Source organism: Panthera pardus, unplaced genomic scaffold (assembly GCF_024362965.1).
Source record: "Panthera pardus isolate Hobbes unplaced genomic scaffold, ASM2436296v1 HiC_scaffold_2, whole genome shotgun sequence".
Taxonomy (NCBI): Eukaryota; Metazoa; Chordata; class Mammalia; order Carnivora; family Felidae; genus Panthera; species Panthera pardus.
Window position 1 is genome coordinate 102,827,454 of NW_026526765.1, and position 22,399 is coordinate 102,849,852.

General features: G+C 43.1%; 1 protein-coding gene across 2 annotated transcripts in view; it reads right to left on the minus strand.

Annotated features, from left to right (window-relative positions):
* OCLN (occludin) overlaps window positions 1-21,897 on the minus strand; it is a 56,439-nt gene extending 34,542 nt beyond the window's left edge. Inside the window, exons 1-4 of one of the 2 annotated variants that reach the window (XM_019463082.2) lie at window positions 21,514-21,897; window positions 12,340-12,456; window positions 6,537-7,212; window positions 3,480-3,641 (exon numbers count right to left, since the gene is read on the minus strand). In XM_019463082.2, the coding sequence (XP_019318627.2) occupies window positions 3,480-3,641; window positions 6,537-7,212; window positions 12,340-12,389 (888 nt within the window). In that variant the 5' untranslated portion in view covers window positions 12,390-12,456; window positions 21,514-21,897. Of the gene's footprint in view, window positions 1-3,479; window positions 3,642-6,536; window positions 7,213-12,339; window positions 12,457-21,309; window positions 21,420-21,513 lie in introns of those variants that run through there. The other variant, XM_019463081.2, reaches the window with a different exon arrangement.
* Between the last annotated feature and the right edge of the window lie 502 nt (window positions 21,898-22,399).

Consider the following 22,399-nt stretch of genomic DNA (forward strand, 5'->3'; position numbering starts at 1 on the left):
GATCCTGTGCCCCTTCCGTGCTGGTGCTCTCTCTCTCTCTCTCTCTCTCAAATAAATAAATATTTAAAAAAATAAATAAAATAAAAAAATAAACATTAAAAAAATATAAGATTTTACATAGTGTACCTGGATGGCTCGGTCAATTAAGCATCTGACCCCTGACTTAGGCTCAGGTCATGACTTCACAGTTTGTGGGTTTGAGCCCTGTGTTGGGCTCTGCTCTGATAGTGAGGAACCTGCTTGGGATTCTCTCTCCCTCTCCTGCTCGTGCTTAGGCTCTATCTCAAAATAACTAAACTTTTAAAAAAATTCTATTAAAAAAATAGGATTTTACACTGATGGGGAACATAGTCCTACTTCTTCGGATTCAGATTAAGAAGGTGCAGGAGAGGCTGGGTATATGACAGAAAATACATGAGAACTGTAACTAAGGGTGGAAGAATTTTCTTTATAGCTCACTGTATTTCAAAATCTCTAGTTACCAATCAGATAAAATAAATTTAAAAAATACATACACACACACACACACACACACAAACACACACACACACATATATATATACACACACACACTTTAATTCAGAAAAAGTACCAACTACATCTGGAATTTGAGGACATAACAGAAAAAAATAAACACCTGCAAATTTAATTAAAAGAACCTTCAAATATTTAATCTACAACGTTGGTACAAACTGAAGTGACTGACTGACTACAAAGGACCAGGTTAACACCCAAAACAATGTGCAAACATGGCCTGCTTATTTTACAAAGTACAAGATATCCAGAAGGGGAAGGGAAAAAAAACAACTCGAAAATTCCCTAGGAAGGCAGAGAAACCATTGCACTGGAGATTCAGAGACAGGAAATTAGCGAGTTGCACATTTTCCCCACACATAATACTTAAGAGCTGAAACCTGCTTACAACTCTTAAGGCTCAACTTTTGAGGCATCTTTGCTCAAAGGTTCCGATACTACAGATTTTAAAATCCAGGAAAGGCAGTAAGATCTAATAAAATAATGAACATCTAATAAAATAATGAATAATGAATATGTTAGGGTAGGGAATAAACCTACCCTAACATATAGGGAAGGAGTAAACTAATATTCAGTAGCTAATTAATTGTTCCTCTGGTAAGTTTTTCTTCCCTTCTCCCCCACCAAAAAGAAACAAAACAAAACAAAAAACATTAGTAGCTATATGGGGAGTATCTGGTCTTAGTTCTCTACAACGAGAATTCAAATTTTAATCCTTAGTACAAATAATCAATGCTAGAGTTTTTTACCATTATTTTAAGCAGAGATTATTTTTATATTAAAAATACATAGACCCTTGGGGCACCTGGGTGGCTCAGTCGGGCGAGCGTCCGAATTCGGCTCAGGTCATGATCTCACAGTTTATAAATTCGAGCCCACACCAGGCTCTGTGCTGACAGCTCGGAGCCTGGAGTCCGCTTCGGATTCTGTCTCTCCCTCTCTCTCTGCCCCTCTCCCACTCATGCTCTGTCTCTCTCAAAAATAAATAAACATTAAAAAAAATTTTTTTAAATAAAAAATAAATACATATACCCCAAATAATGCTTTTTTAAAAGTAAAGTGCTGGGGCACCTGGCTGGCACAGTCAGTGGACCATTCGACTTTTGATCTCCAGATGGTGGTTCGAGCCCCACAATGGGTGTAGAGATTACTTAAAAATAAAATCTTGGGGTACCTGGGTGGCTCAGTCAGTTAAGCACCCAACTCTTGATTTGGGCTCAGGTCATGATCTCATGGATGGTGAGTTCAAGCCCCGAATCGGGCTCCAGGTGGCCTCCACATGGAGCCTGCTTGGGATTCTCTCTCTCTCTCTCTCTCTCTCTCTCTCTCTCTCTCTCCCTCTCTTTCTGCCCCTCTCCCACTTGCCCACAGGTGCTCTCTCTCTCAAAATAAACAAACTTCTTAAAACATTAAAAAAAATAAAAAATAAAATCTTTATGAAAATAAAAAATAAAAAATTAGATTAAAATTTTTTAATAAAAATCTAAAAAATAAAGTGCTTTCTGCTTCACCATCATTATCACCTCCATAAACTGTTAAGGCTATCTTTTGCCCAATTATCAAAAGCACCCAGAACTGATTAAAACCTCCTGACAGTAAGATCAGATGAGAAGCCAAAGTTCACTGGAACTCTACTATTACCAGCACTGGCCTCTCTTAAGTCAGTTTTTTTTTTTTTTTTTTTTGTTAGGCTCTCGAAACCTTAAATAAACAAATCCAACAGCCAGTGAAAACTGACACGCCCAGAAACTCCCAGAAACTCCCAGCGAAACATTTACTTCACAGTTCACAATAGACAGTCCTATTCCATCTACAGGTGGCCTTGCCTGGAGCTAAAGGTCGAAAGAAAACAGTCCTTAACACCTGCACACTTTTTGGGGGTGGGAGGGAAGGAGGAGGAAAAAGAGAACAAGCAGGCTTCAAGGAGAGTTCAGGAACACAGGAACCCTACCACACCCGCTGATTTTCAAAAGAGTTTCGTTGTGGCTCCTTAACTAACCAGAAGAAAATCTCATCTACGTTTCTTCAAATCAGACAACACAGAACGCCAGAGCTAAAGAGGCCTTCGAGATGAGCCATGTCTTTATCCCTCCCCTGACCAGCAGAACCCAACCTGAGCCCTCTTTACTCCACTCCCCCTATCCAGAACACATCTACCCTGGAACCCGTGTCCAGGATTCACACCTCACCTTCACGGCAAAACTTCAATCTGCTCCAGGAAACCTATGATGGAGGTTTCTGAGGATGCTCCCAACTGCATCCTAACAGGACTTCTGAGAAATAAAGTCTCACTGCAGACATCTCTAAAGACAGGTCAGGTATCAGGAACACCTATTTCCGAGATATTAACACATACTCGTACGAATAACAGTACAGTATACACAAAAAGGGAATCGCTCCAGTCTCTCTCTGCTTCATGGAAGTATCTCTTAGGTAAGTATCCATGCAGAATCAGTCACTGTAATTTGCTAGGCTGTTATCCATGGAAGAAGTTTAAACATATGCCACTTGCTACGACTCCAAAACACCACTGCCAATCCTGAGCCAAAAGACAGCAAGCATCCCACCCAAGTGTTTCCCTCCAAAATGACAAGAAGGAAAATAGAAGGGGAGGGGAGAGGTGTTTTGTTTTGCAAAAGCCAAGTCCTTTCTGCACAATTCTTTAGAAGCCATTTGGTTTCAGGGCCTAGGTACACTTCTTTAAAACGGAAATCTGATTTTCACCTTGTAGTGAAACAATTTCCAGTTATCATACCACCTTCTCAGAGGTCTGAGCAAAACATGAGAGCACAACTTTTGCAACATATACAGACAATAATTCTAAGAACAGAGTTTCACAAAGCACTCAAAGTCAAATTTAGAGACAGAAACCTGGGGGGTTAATAAAATACCAGACATATGCTCTTTTTTTTTTTTTTTTTTTTTTTTTTTTAAACAACACTTACCCATTCTTCGACATTGGGGGGTTGCTCATCATAAATATGTTCCTTGTCCCACAAAATATTCGACTTATCATACCGGTCCATCTTACTTCGAGTTTTCACAGCAAAGAAAATTATTAAAGCAAAAGCCACAATAACCATGAATCCCAGGACAATGGCAATTGCCTAAAAAGAGATTAAAGATATTGACACAGTTAGATTTCAATTGTTTACTTTATCCTAATGCACTATCCAAAAATACCTAAGGCCCTGCACTTATATATCTGTGGTGTGATATAAAACTGATACAAATAGTTACATTTTAGAAATATAAAATGTAGCCCATGTCAGTTGGGCGGAGGCTAGCAATACATATGCGACTTGATTCAATACTCAGAACAGGCTTAAAGTTAGGTACTTTCATCACTCCGTTTTAAATTATAGAAATCTAGTTCCAAAGCTTGAGCACTAAGTGGCCTTTTTACCAACAGATGAAAATGGCCAGTAAATTAACTCAATCACTGGTATACTTCTAAAGGGCTTTAGGGGCGCCTGGGTGGCGCAGTCGGTTAAGCGTCCGACTTCAGCCAGGTCACGATCTCGCGGTCCGTGAGTTCGAGCCCCGCGTCAGGCTCTGGGCTGATGGCTCGGAGCCTGGAGCCTGTTTCCGATTCTGTGTCTCCCTCTCTCTCTGCCCCTCCCCCGTTCATGCTCTGTCTCTCTCTGTCCCAAAAATAAATAAAAAAAGTTGAAAAAAAAAAATTAAAAAAAAAAAAATAATAAAGGGCTTTAAATTTTTTTTTTTAATGTTTATTTATTTTGAGAGAGAGACAGACAGAGTGTGAGCAGGAGAGGGGCAGAGAGAGAGGGAAACACACAGAATCCGAAGCAGACTCCAGGCTCTGAGCTGTCGGCACAGAGCCCGACACGGGCCTAGAACTCAGGAGCTGTGAGATCATGACCTGAGACGAAGTCGGCGGCTTAACTGACAGAGTCACCCAGGCGCCCCTCTCAGAAGTAGCTTTAAATACCCAATCATGTTTATAATCTTGTTCATAACACATGCTTGGCAAATCTTTTTATACTGAATTTAACTTCCAGTCTATAGAGGATCTACCTTACCATAAATTATGCAGACATGATCTAACCAAGCTATAAATTAGAGAAAATGATTCATTTAGTCTGGCAGGTGGTTTCTGTTGGGAGTCTTCTGTGCACTTACAAGAAAGGGCCCTGTGACAAGGAATCCCTCCCCGTGACAGTTCTCCCAGTGTCTGATAAGCATGTTGAGTGGTCTACTGGCCTGCAGACGCTTGAAATTAGGCAGGTACCTGGACCCTGGCCTGGATTCTGCTAATGGGTAACAAGTGGGTCTCTTTGCAGCCATCTAACAGTGATATCCTTTTTCAGTGAATACAAGTTTGGGGCATTCAGAGGACTAAGAGAGACGGGGGGTGTGGTAAGATAGGAATATCAGCCCTCAGGTCTATTTACCAGACATACATTTGCAAGTCAACAAACATTCTGAAAACCTATATTTGGGGTGAAAACATTTCAGTCTTCAAAATAATGATAGTTACTGGAGATGATCTAACCCCAAAAGAGTGACTCATTCAGGTAAAAGAATGAGAATTACTGAGTCAGTGTAAGGAGGGGGAAAACAAAACAAAACAAAAAGATAAGGGAAAAAAAGGTAAGAAATCCATCAGGAAAAAAAGATTAGCAACTTCACACCCATCAGCATGGACAGAATCAAGCAGACAAAACACAATGTTGGTGACGATGTGCAGAAATTGCAATCATCATACGTTTCTAGTAAATGTAAAACAGTGCAACCTGTTGGGAAAACAGTTCCTCAAGAGATTAAACACAGAGACACTGTCCATGAGTGGCTCAGTCAGTTAAGTGTCTGACTCTTGATTTCAACTCAGATCATGTTCGTTGAGATATAGCCCCGTGTTGGGCTTTGAGATGACAGTGTGGAGCCTGCACGGGATTCTCTCTCTCTTTCTAAATAAATAAATAAACATTAAAAAAAAAAAGGAAAAAAAAGACCCAGAGACAACATAAGACCTAGCAATTCTATCCCTAGGTATATACTCAAGAGAAACTAAAACATGAGTTCACATAAGAACTTGTACACAAATGTTCAGAGCATTATTCCAAACAATCAATGTGAAAACATTCCAAATGTCCATCAACTGATGCATGGATAAACAATGATACAGGCATACAATCAACTATTACTCGGCAACAAAAAGGAATTGACACAACATGCTACATAACATGGATGAACCTTGAGAATTTTACATTAATGTGAACTGGAAGGAGCCAATCACGGGGACACCCGGCTGGCTCGTTCAGGGGAGTATATGACTCTTGATCCCAGGGTCTTGAGTTCAAGCCCCACATTGGGTGTAGAGATTAAATAAAACTTTAAAAAAAGAAAGAAGGTTGGGTGCCTGGGTGGTTCATTTGGTTAAGCCTCCCACTTTGGCTTAGGTAATGATCATGGGGTCTGTGAGTTCAAGCCCCACATCAGGGTCTCTGCTATCAGGGGAGAGCTCGCCTCAGATCCTTCTGTTCTCCCTCTTTCTGCCCCTCCCCTGCTAAAATATTTTTCTCTCTCTCTCTAACATAAACTTTAAATAAATAAGGTCTTAAAAAAAGCCAATCACAAAAGACCTCATATTGTGTGACTCTATATATGAACTATCCAGAATAGGCAAAACTATAGAATAGGATTAGCGGTTGCCTTGGTCTGGGAAGGGTTAGAGAAGTGAGAAATTACTGCTAATTGTGTTATGGGGTTTCTTTCAGGGAGAGCGAAAATGTTCTAAAACTGATCATGGGGATGGACACACAACTCTGAATATACTAAAAATTACCGAACCAAACTTTAAATGGATGAACTATATGGTATTAAAAATATCGTAATAATGACACCAGACCCTCTCCAGATTCTGACTTCAAAGGAAGTGAAGCCTTGTCATAAATACCTTTTAAAAGGTCCCAGAGTGATTCTACTAAGCCTCCCAAAAGCCTCTACCCAAAGCAGGGCAGGGAGGAAACCACCCATACCTCTTGGGGATCTACCACACAGTAGTGATACAAATACTGATCCACGTAGAGTCCACCAGCTGCAGGCGTGTAAAACTGGTTGCAGATGGCATATATCTGTGAACTGTATAGCGACCCAGAAGCCTGGGCAGTTGGATTGACTCCCATTATGTAGACAATTGTGGCAATAAACATCATGATGCCCAGGATAGCACTCAGTATTATCACGGTCAAGTAGTATCTTCTCGTTCTCGAGATTTCAGATCTGATAACGCTGGTAACAAATATCACCAATGCAGCAATGAAACAGAAGGCCACCATGGCCAGGAGGAAGCCCTTTGCGGCTCTTGGATCTGTGTAGCCTCCGTAGCCATAGCCATAGCCATAACCATAGCCGTAGCCGGTTCCGTAGGTACCAAAGCCACTTCCGTAAGGGTAGCCTATACCACCTCCTATTAAGCCAGTTCCATAGCCTCTATCCCAGGCAAGCGTGGAGGCGACACAGGCAAATATGGCAATGCACATCACGATAACAAGCATAGACAGAATCCGAATCACTCCTGGAGGAGAGGTCCATTTGTAGAAGTGAAGAATTTCATCTTCCGGGTAAAAAGAATAGGCCGGTTGAGACAGCATTGGTCGAACGTGCATGTCTCCACCATACATATCATTGCTTGGTGCATAATGATTGGGTTTGCTGAAATACACATGAAAACAGTTTCAAGTTAGTATAGTTTGGAGGTAAGTAGAAAGAACATATCGTGTACTCGGAATAATTTAAACTATCCATTGGCAAATAAAACTACTATTAGTACCACCCCACTACAAGCAACAACACTTTATGCCTCCCCCCACCCCCTGCCGCAAATTCAAATGCCAACACCTTAAACTCCAATGTGATGCTATTAGGAGGTGGCCTAATTAGGTAATGAGATGGAGCCCTCATGAATGGAAACAGTGCCTTTACAAAAAGAGACTCCTTCTACCTTGTGAGGGGATACAACCACAAGCTGGCAGTCTGCAACCCAGAAGACGGACTTCACTAGAACCTGACCACAATGGCACCTGATCTTGGACTTTCAGCCTCCAGAACTGTGAGAGATAAATTATGTTGTTTATAAGTCACCCAGTCTGTACTGTTGTTTATAAGTCACGAAGTCGGTTAAGCGGCCAACTTCAGCTCAGGTCATGATCTCGCGGTGAGTGTGAGCCCCGCATCAGGCTCTGTGCTGACAGCTCAGAGCCTGGAGCCTGCTTCACATTCTGTGTCTCCCTCTCTCTCTGCCCCTCCCCAATTCATGCTCTCTCTCTCTCTCTCTCTCTCTCTCTCTCTCAAAAATAAACATTAAAGGGGCGCCTGGGTGGCTCAGTCGGTTGAGCGTCCGACTTCAGCTCAGGTCACGATCTCACAGACCGTGAGTTCGAGCCCCGCATCAGGCTCTGGGCTGATGGCTCAGAGCCTGGAGCCTGCTTCCAGTTCTGTGTCTCCCTCTCTCTCTGCCCCTCCCCCGTTCATGCTCTGTCTCTCTCTGTCTCAAAAATAAACGTTAAAAAAAATTTAAAAAAAATAAAATAAAATAAAATAAAATAAACATTAAAAAAATAAAATAAAATAAAAATAAACATTAAAAAAATTTTTTTAATAGAAAAAATAAGTCACCCAGTCTGTACTACTTTGTTACAGCCGTCTGAAGCTACTGAGACACCCAGTGAATAGTAAAAGTTTCTGTGCATCAGAATCCCCTGGAGGGCTTGTTAAAACAAAGACTGTTGGTCCCCAACCCCAAGGTGCTGATTCTGCAAGAAAGACAAGCTGCTGCTCATGCAGCCAGTCTGGGAAATGTGCACTGAGAATCACCACTCTATGGAGTGGATTTCTATGGAGTAGAGGTTCTCAAATTTTTGGCATATTAGAATCACCTGGGGAGTGGGTACAACCCCTAGACAGAGCATTCCACACCAGTTAACTGTAATTCCTGGGGAGGGAAGCCCAAGCAGTTTAGAATAAGGATGTCAACCCTACTGCTTGTGGGATTTGAGACCAGTGCATTCAAATAGGACACCGAAGGTGGCCTACCCAGGGTCATGTCCAATTCCTGGCAGCTTCACTCTCCTACCTGAGAAAGCACATTCATTCATTTATTTACATGATAGCTATTTACTGGAGCCACCAGGCTGATGTGCGCTGGGCACTAACCTAGATACTGAGGATACAACAACGAACAGCAGTGCCTGTTTAGGATTCTCTCTCTCTCTCTCTCTCTCTCTCTCTCTCTCTCTCTCCCTCTGCCCATCTCCCCTGCTCTTGCCCTCTCTCTCAAAACAAAAAACAAAAAAACAAAACAACTACTTTGCAAACTTCAGTAATACAATCATAAACATCACGGAAGACAGGCACATTGATCTGTGGACACGCTGAATGTAAGAAATGTGGGTCCTGCAGGAACAAAATTCAATTGCTCAACTGACCTCACCCCCTTTTGTTTTTGCCATTATTTCCTTGGTCCACTTCTCTCATTGCAAAGCAAGATATCTCACTACTGGGTGCTGCTAACCACTTGAATGCAAGGAAATGCAAACTAGAAAGAACACTGATAAGATGGTCTTTGAAACGTCACATATGAAAACTCCATAACTCATTCTACTTGGATATTTGGGATGTCTCCATCTGGGGCTGTTGTGAACAATGTAGCTCTGAACACGATTGAGCATGTGTCCTCATACACAAAAGCACTTATTCTTTTCTTTTGTAAAATAATTTTTAACATTTTTATTTATCTTTGAGAGACAAAGCATAAGCGGGGGAGGAAAAGAGAGAGAGGGAGACACAGAATTCAAAGCAGGCTCTAGGCTCTAAGTTGTGAGCACAGACTCTGACTCAGGGCCTGAACCCATGAATCGTGAGATCATGACCTGAGCCGAAGTCCGATGCTTAACAGACTAAGCCACCCAGGCACCCCTGAAAAGCACTTATTTTTCTAAGGTATATATCCAGGAGAATTTTTGAGTCAAATGTTTCTTTTTTTTAACTTCAGCTCTATAAGACAATGTCAAAGTGTTTTCCAAAATGATTATATCATTAAAAAATTGTTTAAATATTTATTATTTATTTTTGAGACAGAGAGAGAGAGAGCAAGCAGTGGAGGGGCAGAGAGAGAAGTAGACACAGAATCTGAAGGAGGTTCCAGGCTCTGACCTGTCACAGGGCTTGAACCACAAACTGTGAGAACATGACCTGAACCAAAGTCAGACACTTAACTGAGAAACCCAGGCACCCCCCCAAAATGATTATATCATTAAAAAAAAAAAGATGATTACACCACTTAAAATTCCATTAACGTTGTAACATTCACAAAAGCATTGTTGAGAATAACCCAAAACTGGAAACAGTGTAAATTTCTACCTAGAGTGGAATAGGTAACTGTAACATATCCACAGGATGGAATGCTACAGGGCTGTGTCTAACATGGCAGCCACTAGCCACACGATCCACTGAACACTGGAAATGTGGCCAGTCCAAACTGATCATAGTGTAAAAAAAGAAACGTAGCACCATCAAGAGAAAACCCAATATTAACTACGTACTTTGGGTGACAATGATTTGTCAATGAAGGTTCATCAATTATAACATGTGCGCCACCCTGAAGGGAGATACTGAGACAGGCTATGTACGTATAAGGGCAGGCGCCATATGGGAAATCTCTGTACCTTCCTCTCCATTTTGCTGTGAATGTAAAGCTGCTCTAAAAAATAACATCTAGTAATAACAAGGAATATAAACTGCCTCATGAGTCAGTGTTTACATCACCTGTTGAAATAACATTTTAAATATACTGGGTTAAGCGAAATATTATTAATACGTTTAGAAAAAAAACAAAAAATTACATATATCATTCACATTTTATTTCTGTAGCATTGCTCTGAAGCAAAAAAAAAAGGTTAAAAACAAGTAAAGCTAAAATGTACTGTTTAGATGTTAAAAAAAAAAAAAAAGAAAGAGAGAATATATATCAAGTGATAATCATGTCAGAACGGTGGTTTCCAGGGGAAGGAGAGGAGACAAGGATGCACTTGGAGGTGACCTACGTGATGATTTTGCTTTATCTTTATCTTACTCATCATCATCACATGTTCTGTGCCCTTTTCTGTGTGTGTGTTATATCTCACCCATGTTTATAGGGGCAATGTAATAGGAACACAACTCCTACTACACTTATCAAAGACTTGAAGCTACAAACTACTTACAGGAAGAAATCCCTATCAAAGTCTGATAACAAATTTAAATTTTTTCATAGTTAAACCCCCAAATGAATAGGGATGCAAGAACCCTCAACTTTGCTTCTTGATTTTATTAATGGCAAGAATCACTCTAATGATGTGGATGGGGTGCCTGGGGAGCTCAGTCAGTTAAGTATCCAACTCTTGATCTTGGCTCAGGTCATGATCTCACAGTTTGTGAGTTCGAGCTCCACGTCAGGTTCTGCGTTGATGGTGCGGAGCCTGCTTGGGATTCTGTCTCTCCTCTCTGCCCCTCCCCAGCTTGTGCATGCTTGCTCGCGCTCTCTCTCTCTCTCTCTCCCAAAAAATAAACTTAAAAAAAAACATTTTAAAAGAAAAAAACTAACGATGTGGAAAACATTATGCCAAGTGAAAGAATCAGCCACTGAGGATCACATATTGTGTGATTACATTTGTATGAGATGTCCGACATGGAACAATCTAGAAAGAGAAAGTGGACTGCTGATGGACTAGTACTAGAGGGAAATGAGGAATGGCTGCTGATCGGGGAGATGAAAATGTTTTAAAATTGATGTGGTGACAGTTGCACAACTCTGTGAATATATTAAAAGTACTAAACTGTCCATTCTAAATGAGTGGATTATTTGGTGTGTGAACCGTATGTCAATAAAAGTTATTACTACAAAATTGACAAGGAGTCAAGTTTAGGGTTAGTCACCTAAACAGGGCATTAATAAAGAAGCTTTATACCATTTGTGAAAAAACAAAAAGGAATAAATATACCCACAAATATAAGCTTAAACTATCTAGAAGCAACCATTAGAAAGAGATAAGGGTGTCTGGGTGGCTCAGTCAGTTAAGTGTCTGACTCTTCATTTCAGCTCAGGTCATGATCCCAGGGTTGTGGGATCAAGCCTCAAGCTGGACTCTGCACTCAGTGTGGAATCTGCTTGGGATTCTCTCTCTCCCTCTCACTCATTCTCTTTTTCTCCCTTGCCCACTCACGTGTGTACCTGCTCTCTCTTGCAAAGAAAGAAAGGAAATAAGGAAAAAAAGGAAGGGAAGGGAAGGGAAGGGAAGGGAAGGGAAGGGAAGGGAAGGGAAGGGAAGGGAAGGGAAGGGAAGGAAGGAAGGAAGGAAGGAAAGGAAGGAAGGGAAGAAAGAAGGAACAGGTGACAATAGTTGCCTCTGCAGAGAAAAACTGTCATCCTGGAAGTTAAGCGGCGGAGGGAAACTTTCACTTGATAACCTTTGTTTCAATTTAAATTTATAAACACATATATATTTTTTAATGTTTATTTATTTTTGAGACAGACAGAGAGAGAGACAGCGTTGAGTAGCAAGACACAGAATCTGAAGCAGGCTCCAGGCTCTGAGCTGTCAGCACAGAACCTGACTCAGGACTCGAACCCACAAACTGTGAGATCATGACCTGAGCTGAAGCTGGATGCTTAACCAACTGAGCCACCCAGGGGCCCCTAAACAGACATTTTTAACAGCAAACACTTAACAGATGAAAATTTCAACCATACATATTTTTTACATGTGACAGTTTAAAAAAAAACAAAACTAAAGAATTACTTACAATTCATCAGGTCTATAAGGAGGTGGACTTTCGAAAGGCCTCGATGACATGGCTGATACCAAGGATCACCTGATCTTCAGGATGAGCGCTGCCCCGTAGCTTCCAAGATAAGGCAATCTAAGCAACGTAAGTAGGGTAAGGGTGTTACTACTGAGCTCAGAGCTTCCTTGCATTGCTAAAAAAACTAATGAGACCAATCTCAAGTAACTTGTCATACCATGATTATTTCTCTTGTCCTTCTAACTGCCATCTTTATACAATGGATCATTAATTCCTTGAGTACAGAAAATCACTAAGCATAGGCATCATTCAGCCTGGTCATCCTCACAGCACCAAGCACCAAGCACTGCATATCACTGGCTTACAAATATTAACTTTCATTGCTAAGTTGTAGTAATAAAAATTTCACAAAGCTTTTACAGCACAGGTAAAAATTGGTAATTTTCTACTGGCACAAAAACAGACACTCAGATCAATGGAACAGAATAGAGAACTGAGAAATGGACCCAAAAATGTATGGCCAACTAATCTTTGACAAAGCAGGAAAGAATATCCAATGGAATAAAGACAGTCTCTTCAGCAAGTGGTGCTGGGAAATGCAGAAGAATGAACCTGGACCACTTTCTTACACCATACACAAAAATAAATTCAAAATGGATGAAAGACCTAAATGGAAGACAGGAAGCCAACAAAATCCTTGAGGAGAAAGCAGGCAACAACCTCTTGACCTCGGCCGCAGCAACTTCTTACTCAACACGTCTCCAGAGGCAAGGGAAACAAAAGCAAAAATGAACTACTGGGACCTCATCGAAATGAAAAGCTTCTGCACAGCGAAGGAAACAATCAGCAAAACTAAAAGGCAATGGACGGAATGGGAGAAGATGTTTGCAAATGACCTATCAGATAAAGGGTTAGTATCCAAAATCTATAAAGAACTTACCAAACTCAACACCCAAAAAACAAATAATCCAGTGAAGAAATGGGCAAAAGACATGAATAGACACTTCTCCAAAGAAGACATCCAGATGGCCAACCGACACATGAAACAATGCTCAACATCACTCATCATCAGGGAAATACAAATCAACACCACAATGAGATACCACCTCACACCTGTCAGAATGGCTAACATGAACAACTCAGGCAACAACAGATGTTGGCGAGGATGTGGAGAAAGAGGATCTCTTTTGCACTGCTGGTGGGAATGCAAGATGGTGCAGCCACTCTGGAAAACAGAATGGAGGCTCCTCAAAAAAATCAAAAACAGAACTACCCTATGACCCAGCAACTGCACTACTAGGTATTTATCCATGGGATACAGGTATGCTGTTTCAAAGGGGCACATGCACCCCAATGTTTATAGCAGCACTGTCAACAACAGCCACAGTATGGAAAAAGCCCAACTGTCCATCAACGGATAAATGGATAAAGATGTGGTGTGTGTGTGTATATATACATATATACACACACACACACACACACACACACACACACAGAATGTAGTATTACTTGGCAATTAAAAAGAATGAAATCTTGCCATTTGCAACTACGTGGATGGAATTGGAGGGTATTATGCTAAGCGAAATTAGAGAAAGACAAGTATCATATGACTTCACTCATATGAGGACTTTAAGATACAAAACAGATGAACCTAAGGGATGAAAAGCAAAAATAATACAAAAACAGGGAGGGGGACAAAACATAAGAGACTCTTAAATATGGAGAACAGAGGGTTACTGGAGGGGTTGTGGGAGGGGGGATGGGCTAAATGGGTAAGGGCCATTCAGGAATCGACTCCTGAAATCATTGTTGCACTATATGCTAACTAACTTGGATGTAAATTATAAAACAAATTATAGAAAGAAAAAAAAATTGGTAATTTTCAAAACAGTCCCTTCCAAGAACAAGAAACATAAAAAAAAGAAAACTTCTTAAAACTTATTTTTTCATATTACTTTTGAAAGGCCATATCAGAAGAGAATGCATAGGAAAGTGGATACAGAGCCACGTCTAGCACATACTAGTCCCTCAATGTTGAAACGTAATCTGGTTTAAAAGTATGCCTTTATCATTACCAATTATTACACAATACATCTATGGATAGTAGGATTGTAGACACTTTTTCCTTTTCATTTTCCAAGTCTTCAAAATTGCGCATAATGTTTACAAAAAGGGGGGAAACATTAATTATGTGTTATATTAAAGAGTCTTCTGCCCTACGAGAAAAGCAGTATGATTTTGTTCTAAAATTCCTCAGAGCACAATCCCGACATACCTGAGAGGCAATTTCATTCAATCGACAAGTACTTATTAAGTGTCTACACTACACCATGGGAGTCTGTGGAAGTACTACAGAAGGTCACACACAAAGAAAAAAGCAACCACAACAGGCAGTTATCGAGTTATTAGGGTTGACTACATGATCGAGCCCAAGACGGGACCAAGCAGAGAAGAAAGACCAAGACCCGAAGAAGAAGGGCAGGAAGTGGGAGTGGGAGGGGTCACTTGAGCAAGATCTACAATCTGAGTATATTAAAGGGTCTTCTAGTATTGTTTTTCCTTTCCAAAAACGCAAGTCCAAATAAGGTATTATGTTAGTCAAGTAAATAAATTCAAACTCTCTAAATTTTGTTCTTTAATATCAATGGCAACTATCTTCCACATCCTTAAGGACAGTCAATTCCACATTTCTCAGAAGAAAATAATGCCCAAACGTACATCAGCTAAAAACCTTAAAGACGGAAATAGAGTGAATGTTAGGAACACCAACACAATTAGCATGATTTTCCAAACACAGTGAGGGAAGACTTCGCTATGTTTTTCCTTTAAAAAACTGTTTTTACTGAAGTATTCACATAAAAAAGGTACACAAATCCTAAGCATAGAGAGACCTATAAGTAGTACCCAAATGTACATAAAAATGGGCAATTGAGGACACTAGCACGTTACAGTGTTATGGGAGAGTGAAAGTCCAGATTGGCTTCTTAATGGATGTTCAGAAAAATAATAAGAAAAACTGAATTTAAACACTATTTAATGTAGGACTCTAGCTGTGAAACTGAACGTCAAATACTGACAAACTGACCTTCGAGGATTCTTACCCCTTTCATAGCCAGGGCTTACTCCTTCAAGACTAGGCCAAAAATTCCAGGCTCCACGGTAGGGTAGATTTTTGTTTTGCTTTGGCTTTTTTAAGTATCCTCTATGCCCAATGTAGGGCGTGAAGCCAGGACCCTGGAGATCAAGAGTCACATTTTCTACCGACTGAGCCAGCGAGGCGCCCCCTCCATGGTAGTTTTTGAAACTTCTAAATTAGTCCAGGCTCAGGCTGAAGTTTACATTTTGTCAGAAACGGTGACAACAAAAATCCCTTTCCAAACTGCCATTTTCTGGATTCAGAGTTCTGTTATCAAATATCCTCTGATACCAGAGATTTTACATTGTGAAGCAAATAATTTTAGGAAGTTTATCAAGGACAAATCATATCAACTTCATTTACTTTTTTGAGAAGGTCGCCAGATTGGTAGATGAAGCCTGAGGATCTTGAGCACATCCCTATGCACAGACAGCACCCCCAGGCAGATGCCTCTGGGACTGAAAAACAGAATCTAAATAGGATGAAAGAATGGAGCATTTAGGTCCCCTAGAGGTTTTAACAGCTCACAATCAGAGAGGACAAATTCTACTTCTCTTCCTTGAACTTTACTACCCCCCTATGCCAAAGGGCTGGGGACAAACTTGACCTCTAGGGTGTTATAATTAAGATAATATATTAAGGAAGATGAGCAAAACCATTCACAGCAAGATGGTTACCTTGAAGTTGAGAAATTTCAGTGTTTGGGCATTTTAGGTACTTTGTCTCCATTTTCAAATATTAGTGGCATGAATAAATCACTTTACAAATGTAGACTCAATTTTTATTTTATTAAAAAAAAATTTTTTAGGTTTATTTAAGAGAAAGAGCACATGTGCACATACAAGTGGGGTAGGGGCAGAGAGAGAGGGAGAGAGAATTCCAAGCAGGGCTCCACACTATCAGTGCAGAGCCCGATGCGGGGTTCGAACACATGAACCGTGAGATCATGACCTGAGCTGAGATCAAGAGTCGGACGCTTAACCAACTGAGCAACCCAGGCACCCCTAGACTCAATTTCTGGAAGTGTGTTTCCTTAGGGAGAATTTCAACAAAATTAACAAGCCATCCCAAACTTTGGCAGTAGGTACAGACAGTGCTTCGATCTAGGAATGATGCAGTTATGAAAAAGAAACAAACCTCTGCACAACCTTCAAATGTGTACATCATGTTCCCAGCAGGTGCCTCTCCAGGAGGTGACTAAGAGTGTTAAAGAACTAGAAAAACCATGTCTTAAGACAAATGATTGATAAAACAGGAAATGTTTGGCCTGGACCAATCAACATTAGAAGGACCACTTCAGCAGCCTTCAAATATCTGCACAGCTGTCTTTGTAGTCCTAGAAACCATTCTTTGAAGAAAAGATACCACAGGGTCAGATTTCATGTCAATGTTAGGAAGCCTCTCCCTTACCCTGACTTCACACACCCTTCAAAAATAACAAATAACAATGTGATCTCAAGCCATGTATGCAAAGCTTAAGTTGTTTGATATTGTAGGGGGACTGGACTGGAGGAATTCTAATGTCTCCTTCAAGGCAGTCGGGACTGTGCTTTAAGGCCACAGCCAAAGAAAAAAAGGACCAAGAAGAGACTGTTTACCCAACGCCCAGCACAACAATATTAACATTATCTGCTCAGTAAAAGTATATTGAGTGAAGGACAAAATGAATGAAAAGGACACAGGATCTGGCCTAAGGGGCTCATCGGTCACCATCACAGAACCCGTACCATGTGAATGATAGGGACATAAATCAAACAGCTGAGTAAAAGTCGAAAGCATAAGGCAAACAGCAGACTCTTACAAAATATGTAAAGCTGATTAATGTTAAAATATTTAAAAAGTTCTCCGCTTGAAAATGGTTACTGCCCAAAGCTGTCTTCATAGAAACCTAAGCATAAGAGGAAGAAAAGAAAGCCTGAAAATGCTATCCCCCTGAAAAATTATTTGAAGCAACTGTCGGTAAGTAAAAGATAAACTTTATCATATTTTAGGAGAGCCTATTCCTTTTCAATCATATGCAGCAAGAGTTAATTTGCCTTTAAGAAGTTTTTAAAAATTGTGCCTGGTATTAAATTATTATATTTTGGCATACAATTAGTAAACTGTCTAAAATTTTAAAATTAGGCATATTTTGAAACAGACTAGCTCTGTATCAGAAGTGGCATTTTTAGTAAGATCTACAGATGATTTTTTTAAGTTTATTTATTTTGCAAGAGAGAGAGAGAGAAAGAGAGAGAAAACACAGCGAAACGAGGCGGGGGTGGGGGGTGGGAAGGAATCCCAAGCTGTCTCCGCACTAATGCAGAGCTCCATCCCATGAACTGTGAGATCATGACCTGAGCCGAAATCAAGAGTCGCCCACTCAACCAATTGAGCTACTCAGGCACCCCTCTCCAGATGATTTAAAAACAAAAACTTTTTTTAACGTCCATTTATTTTTGAGAGAGAGAGAGAGTGAGAATGTGGAGGGGCAGAGAGAGAGGGAGACACAGAATCGGAAGTAGGCTGCAGTCTCCAAGCTGTCAGCACAGAGCTCAATGCGAGGCTTGAATCCATGAAATCTAGAGATCATGACCTGAGCTGAAGTCAGACTCATAACCAACTGAACCACCCAGGTGCCCCTACAGGTGATTTAAAAAAAAATTTGGGGGGGGGGGCACCTGGGTGGCTCAGTCGGTTAAGCATCCGACTTCGGCTCAGGTCATGATTTCGCGGTCCATGGGTTCGAGCCCCATGTCAGGCTCTGTGCTGACAGCTCAGAGCCTGGAGCCTGTTTCAGATTCTGTGTCTCCCTCTCTCTGACCCTCCCCCGTTCATGCTCTGTCTCTCTCTGTCTCAAAAATAAACGTTAAAAAAAAAAAAAATTAAAAAAAAATTTTTTTAACGTTTATTTATTATTGAGAGACAGAGACACAGCGTGAGCAGGGAGGGGCAGAGAGAGAGGGAGATACAGAATCCCAAGCAGGCTCCAGGCTCTGAGCTGTCAGCACAGAGCCCAATGTGGGGCTCAAACTCATGACCTGAGCCGAAGTCGGACGCTCAACCGACTGAGCCACCCAGGCACCCCCCTTCCAGGTGATTTTTAAGCACACCATGTATTTTGAGCATCACTGCCTCAATTAAAGGCATCAATCCAAGGAGGGCCTTGATCTTGTCAGTTTCCTGTCTATAATGTCTAGATCTGTACATGGTGGGCACTAGCCGTCCAGCTTTCAACTCAAATGTCACCTCTTCAGAAGCTCCTTCCCTGCTATTCACTCCACCCACCAAGCCCGTTTTATTCTCAGAGCGAATTTCCCCCCTAATTATTATTTTTTCTTCTTTGTTATTTTTTAAATAATCTCCACCATCTCCACCTCAACTGGAACACCAGCCTTACAAGCACCCAGATGTCTGTCATGACCATCACTCTTCTTCCAGATCCTTACAGTCCCTGGTACAAAGTGATGGTCAATCAACATTTGATTTATAAAACCAACAACCCATATCAGAGTTGGGATTTCAATACAGCTGTGAATGCCTTCAAGTTCACAATGCTAACAGCCACTAAATATAATCCTTCACATTCAACCAAATTAGTTAAGTGTTTACAGTCTGAAGGAAAGGGAGAGTAAAGGGTCAAACATTTAACCATGGACATCATTTGTAGCTTGCTGAAAAACAGAATTCCAGGCCCCACATCTGACCTAAGAATCAGAATCTATGTTAATAAGATCCCCAGGCAATTCGGACCATATTCGAGATTAGGAAGCACTAAATCACACAGCAGCTCTAAGCCTAGAAGCTAAAACAAAAAGGGTAACAAAAATCCTCATTGTCTTTTTACCCCAGTACATCCATAAATAATAACTTGGAAGAAAAAAGCCCACTAGGGAATCTAATCCAGTAAGCCTTAAAATGCAAGTGAAGAAAACTTCCCTTCTGGCAGGCTCCTAGGCAGGTGAAAGGTTTTCTATCAGTTAATTTGTGTGGTTAAAAGTGATCTCCTAATTTTTAAAGGGCAGTAATTCCAACACTGCCTTTAAAAGAAAACAAGAAGTTTATCTTCACATCAAACAAGATGTGGAAATATTCTATGAGACCATAGGGACCAGTCAAAGGTAGAGAGTTCCAGAAAAACCCCAGAGCGTTCTGGTGCTGGAATATCCAGGACTGCTGCTTGTCCACTATACCTTCCCCGATTTGTTGAAGCAGGTTTCAAGCCACAAACTTTGCAACATGTTTCCCCTACCGGTGTTTCACCTTTAAAATGGAGTTCTAGTAAGACTTGCCTTCCAAAGTTGATAGTATCATTAAAGGATACAAAGCACAGAACTCTTTTTGGCCCAGCATTTAGGAGGCACTGCCCATCATTTCCCTGAACAGCCTGGAAGCTGCACAAATCTCGCCATCCTCCTCTCCATCATTTAACCAAAGAGGCACCTGGTAACTACAGAAATGCAGAACTACACAAAAAGGCGGCTTGGAGGAGACAGCCATTACTGTGGCTCCACCATTTACAATGTCTATTTTAAAATACCAGAAAGAGAAAATATTCATTTGTACCGTGCCAGAAAAGCACTGTTATACTGGGAATTGACAGCTTGAGAAATGCACCTCCGCCTGGAAGGAACTAGCTTCCAATCACAGCAGGGCTCACTCGAAGTGCCTTAAAAGGAAGGTTTCACCTTTTCCAGGGATCCCAATAATACACCTGTTGTGCGTGAGGGCCACACACTAACCTGGAAGGCTGCCTCTTCCCCCGCCCCGGGTCATTTCCCAAATGGGCAGTGTGCCCAGCCAGCCCGAGGATGCCGTGGCTTCTCGGGGTTAGTCGCTTCACCTGGGGCACAGGGGCTCGGAGGTGCTCCTCCAGCCCCAAGGAGCAGAGGCCATTTTGACCCCTCAACCCTGCTCTCCCCGCACACTTCCTCCGACGCAGGGAACATGTCGGCAGGCAGCGCGCGCGCCGGCACTTCCCTGGAGGTCTCTAAGCCCGCGGCAGTTCGTGTCCGTGCGCCCTGGCCGGTGCGCGCAGCGCGCGGTCAGCAGGGACCGCCCGGAGGCAGGTCCGCCCACCTGGCGGCGGCCTGCGGGTCACGGGTGAGGATCCCAAGCGCGAACAGCTTCCCTCGAAGTACAGCCTCGCTCGAAATTAAATCCCCGCCCCCAGGCTTAAATCGACGCGCGCTCGCACCGCTCGCACTAGCTGGATTCCAAAGAGCGGATCGGCCCACCCCAGGGCTCTAGGAATACTTCACGGATTAAACCCGTCACCCCTCTCCCCGCTCGGTACCCAAAGAGTGAACGGGGCGGAATCGATGAGGTCCCTCCCCGCCGCCGGGATCCAAGACCCCCAGTCTCCAGCCCTACACTCAGGACCCCGAGGAGCCGGGCGCACGCCCCACTCCCTGAGGACCTCCTAGCTCTCCGTTCGGGGAGCCGCGCTCTGCGCTCCCTCAGTTCGGGAACCGCCCGCTCGCCCCCCTTTAAAGCGAGAAGGTGCTCGCGCCGCCTGGACTCGAGGAGCTGTAAGCGTTTCCGCCGAAAGAGCTGATCGGCGGCTCCAAGTGGCCCTTCGCTGGGGGAGGCAGCCGCCAAAGTAGCCCAGGGCTGCTCTCTCCGCGGACCCGCGCCCCTCCGGCTCCCGCCGGTCCCAGCCCAGAGGCGAAACCGCCACCGAAACTGGCGCCGGGCGTCCTCCCCCGCCGCGCCTCCCCTACCAGACCAGAGCCACGATCCCCTGGGGGACTCTGGGGCCACCGTGAGCCCCCGGCGCCGCGCCCAACTCCCATCTACTCACTGCTGCCCCGCACGACCCACCAAGGGCCGTAGGAGCCAAGGAACGCGCTTACCTGGCGAGCGCACCTGACGAGGTGCGGGCCGCCCGCCAGCAGCCTGGGACTAGACTAAGAACTCTGTCGGTCCTCCACCTCCACTCCTCCTCCACTCCTTCTTCTCCTCCTCCCCCCCCCCCCCCCCGCGGTCCTGCCCCCGGGCATGCGCACCACCGCCTGGCCGGTGCTGGAGGTCTGGGGCCGCGCACTGGCCAGTCTCACCTGTTACACCAAGCGCGGGCTCTTGGGCGCTCTGGCTAGCTTTCCCCGGAGTCCCGCAGCCTCCAGCCGGGGAAGGACAGGTTGGGGGTGTGGGTGGACGCCAGCGAGGAATTGTGTGTCGTGGCCGTCTCCTCCCTCGGTGACCCATTCACCTGAAACTCGGATGGGAGGGGGAAGGGAGCGGTGGAGAAGGAGGCGGGAGGAACCAGCCCTTCCCCGCACACCCTCCCAGCGATCCCAATTAAAGGCACAGCGCAGCTTTGGCGACCGAGCGCAGAGGAGGGGCCCCGGCTCCCAGAAGGTGGGGGTGGTCCTGGACCGCCCTGCGGCGCGCTCCGAGCTCCTCTGCTTGGGGTAGAACAGCCGACGGGAGGCGGAGGGAGGTCTGGAGGGGACTGTTTTACTCTGAAGGAGGTCCCAGGGTGCTCACACGCTGACACGAAAGGCATGTCCTTACCCAACAATTTTCTGTTCCTAAAATTTGGTTAAAATTTTGTTGGAAAGCAGCCAGAAATGGGAGATTTGCAAAAGTCACTTGTAAATTAAGGAACCGGTTCTGAATCTCTGGAGCCAGATAAAAGACCATAACTCAAAGTGTGGTAGGATCTCGTTGGTAAACTTGCTGTAAAAATAAAGTGCATGCGGTAGTGTACATGATTACCAGCTCAAGGTCCTTTGCACCCCCTCCCCAAGGGATTTAAACTATTTTAATGTTTTTTTAGCTTAAAAAAAAAGGGGGTACGCCTGAATAGCTGAGTCCTTAAGCTTCTGACTTTGGCCTCGGTCATGATTCGAGCCTGGAATAGGGCTCTGCACTGGCAGTGGGTAGCCGGTTTGGGATTTTCTCTCTGCCCCTCCCCCACTTGCACTGTCTCTGTCTCTCTCA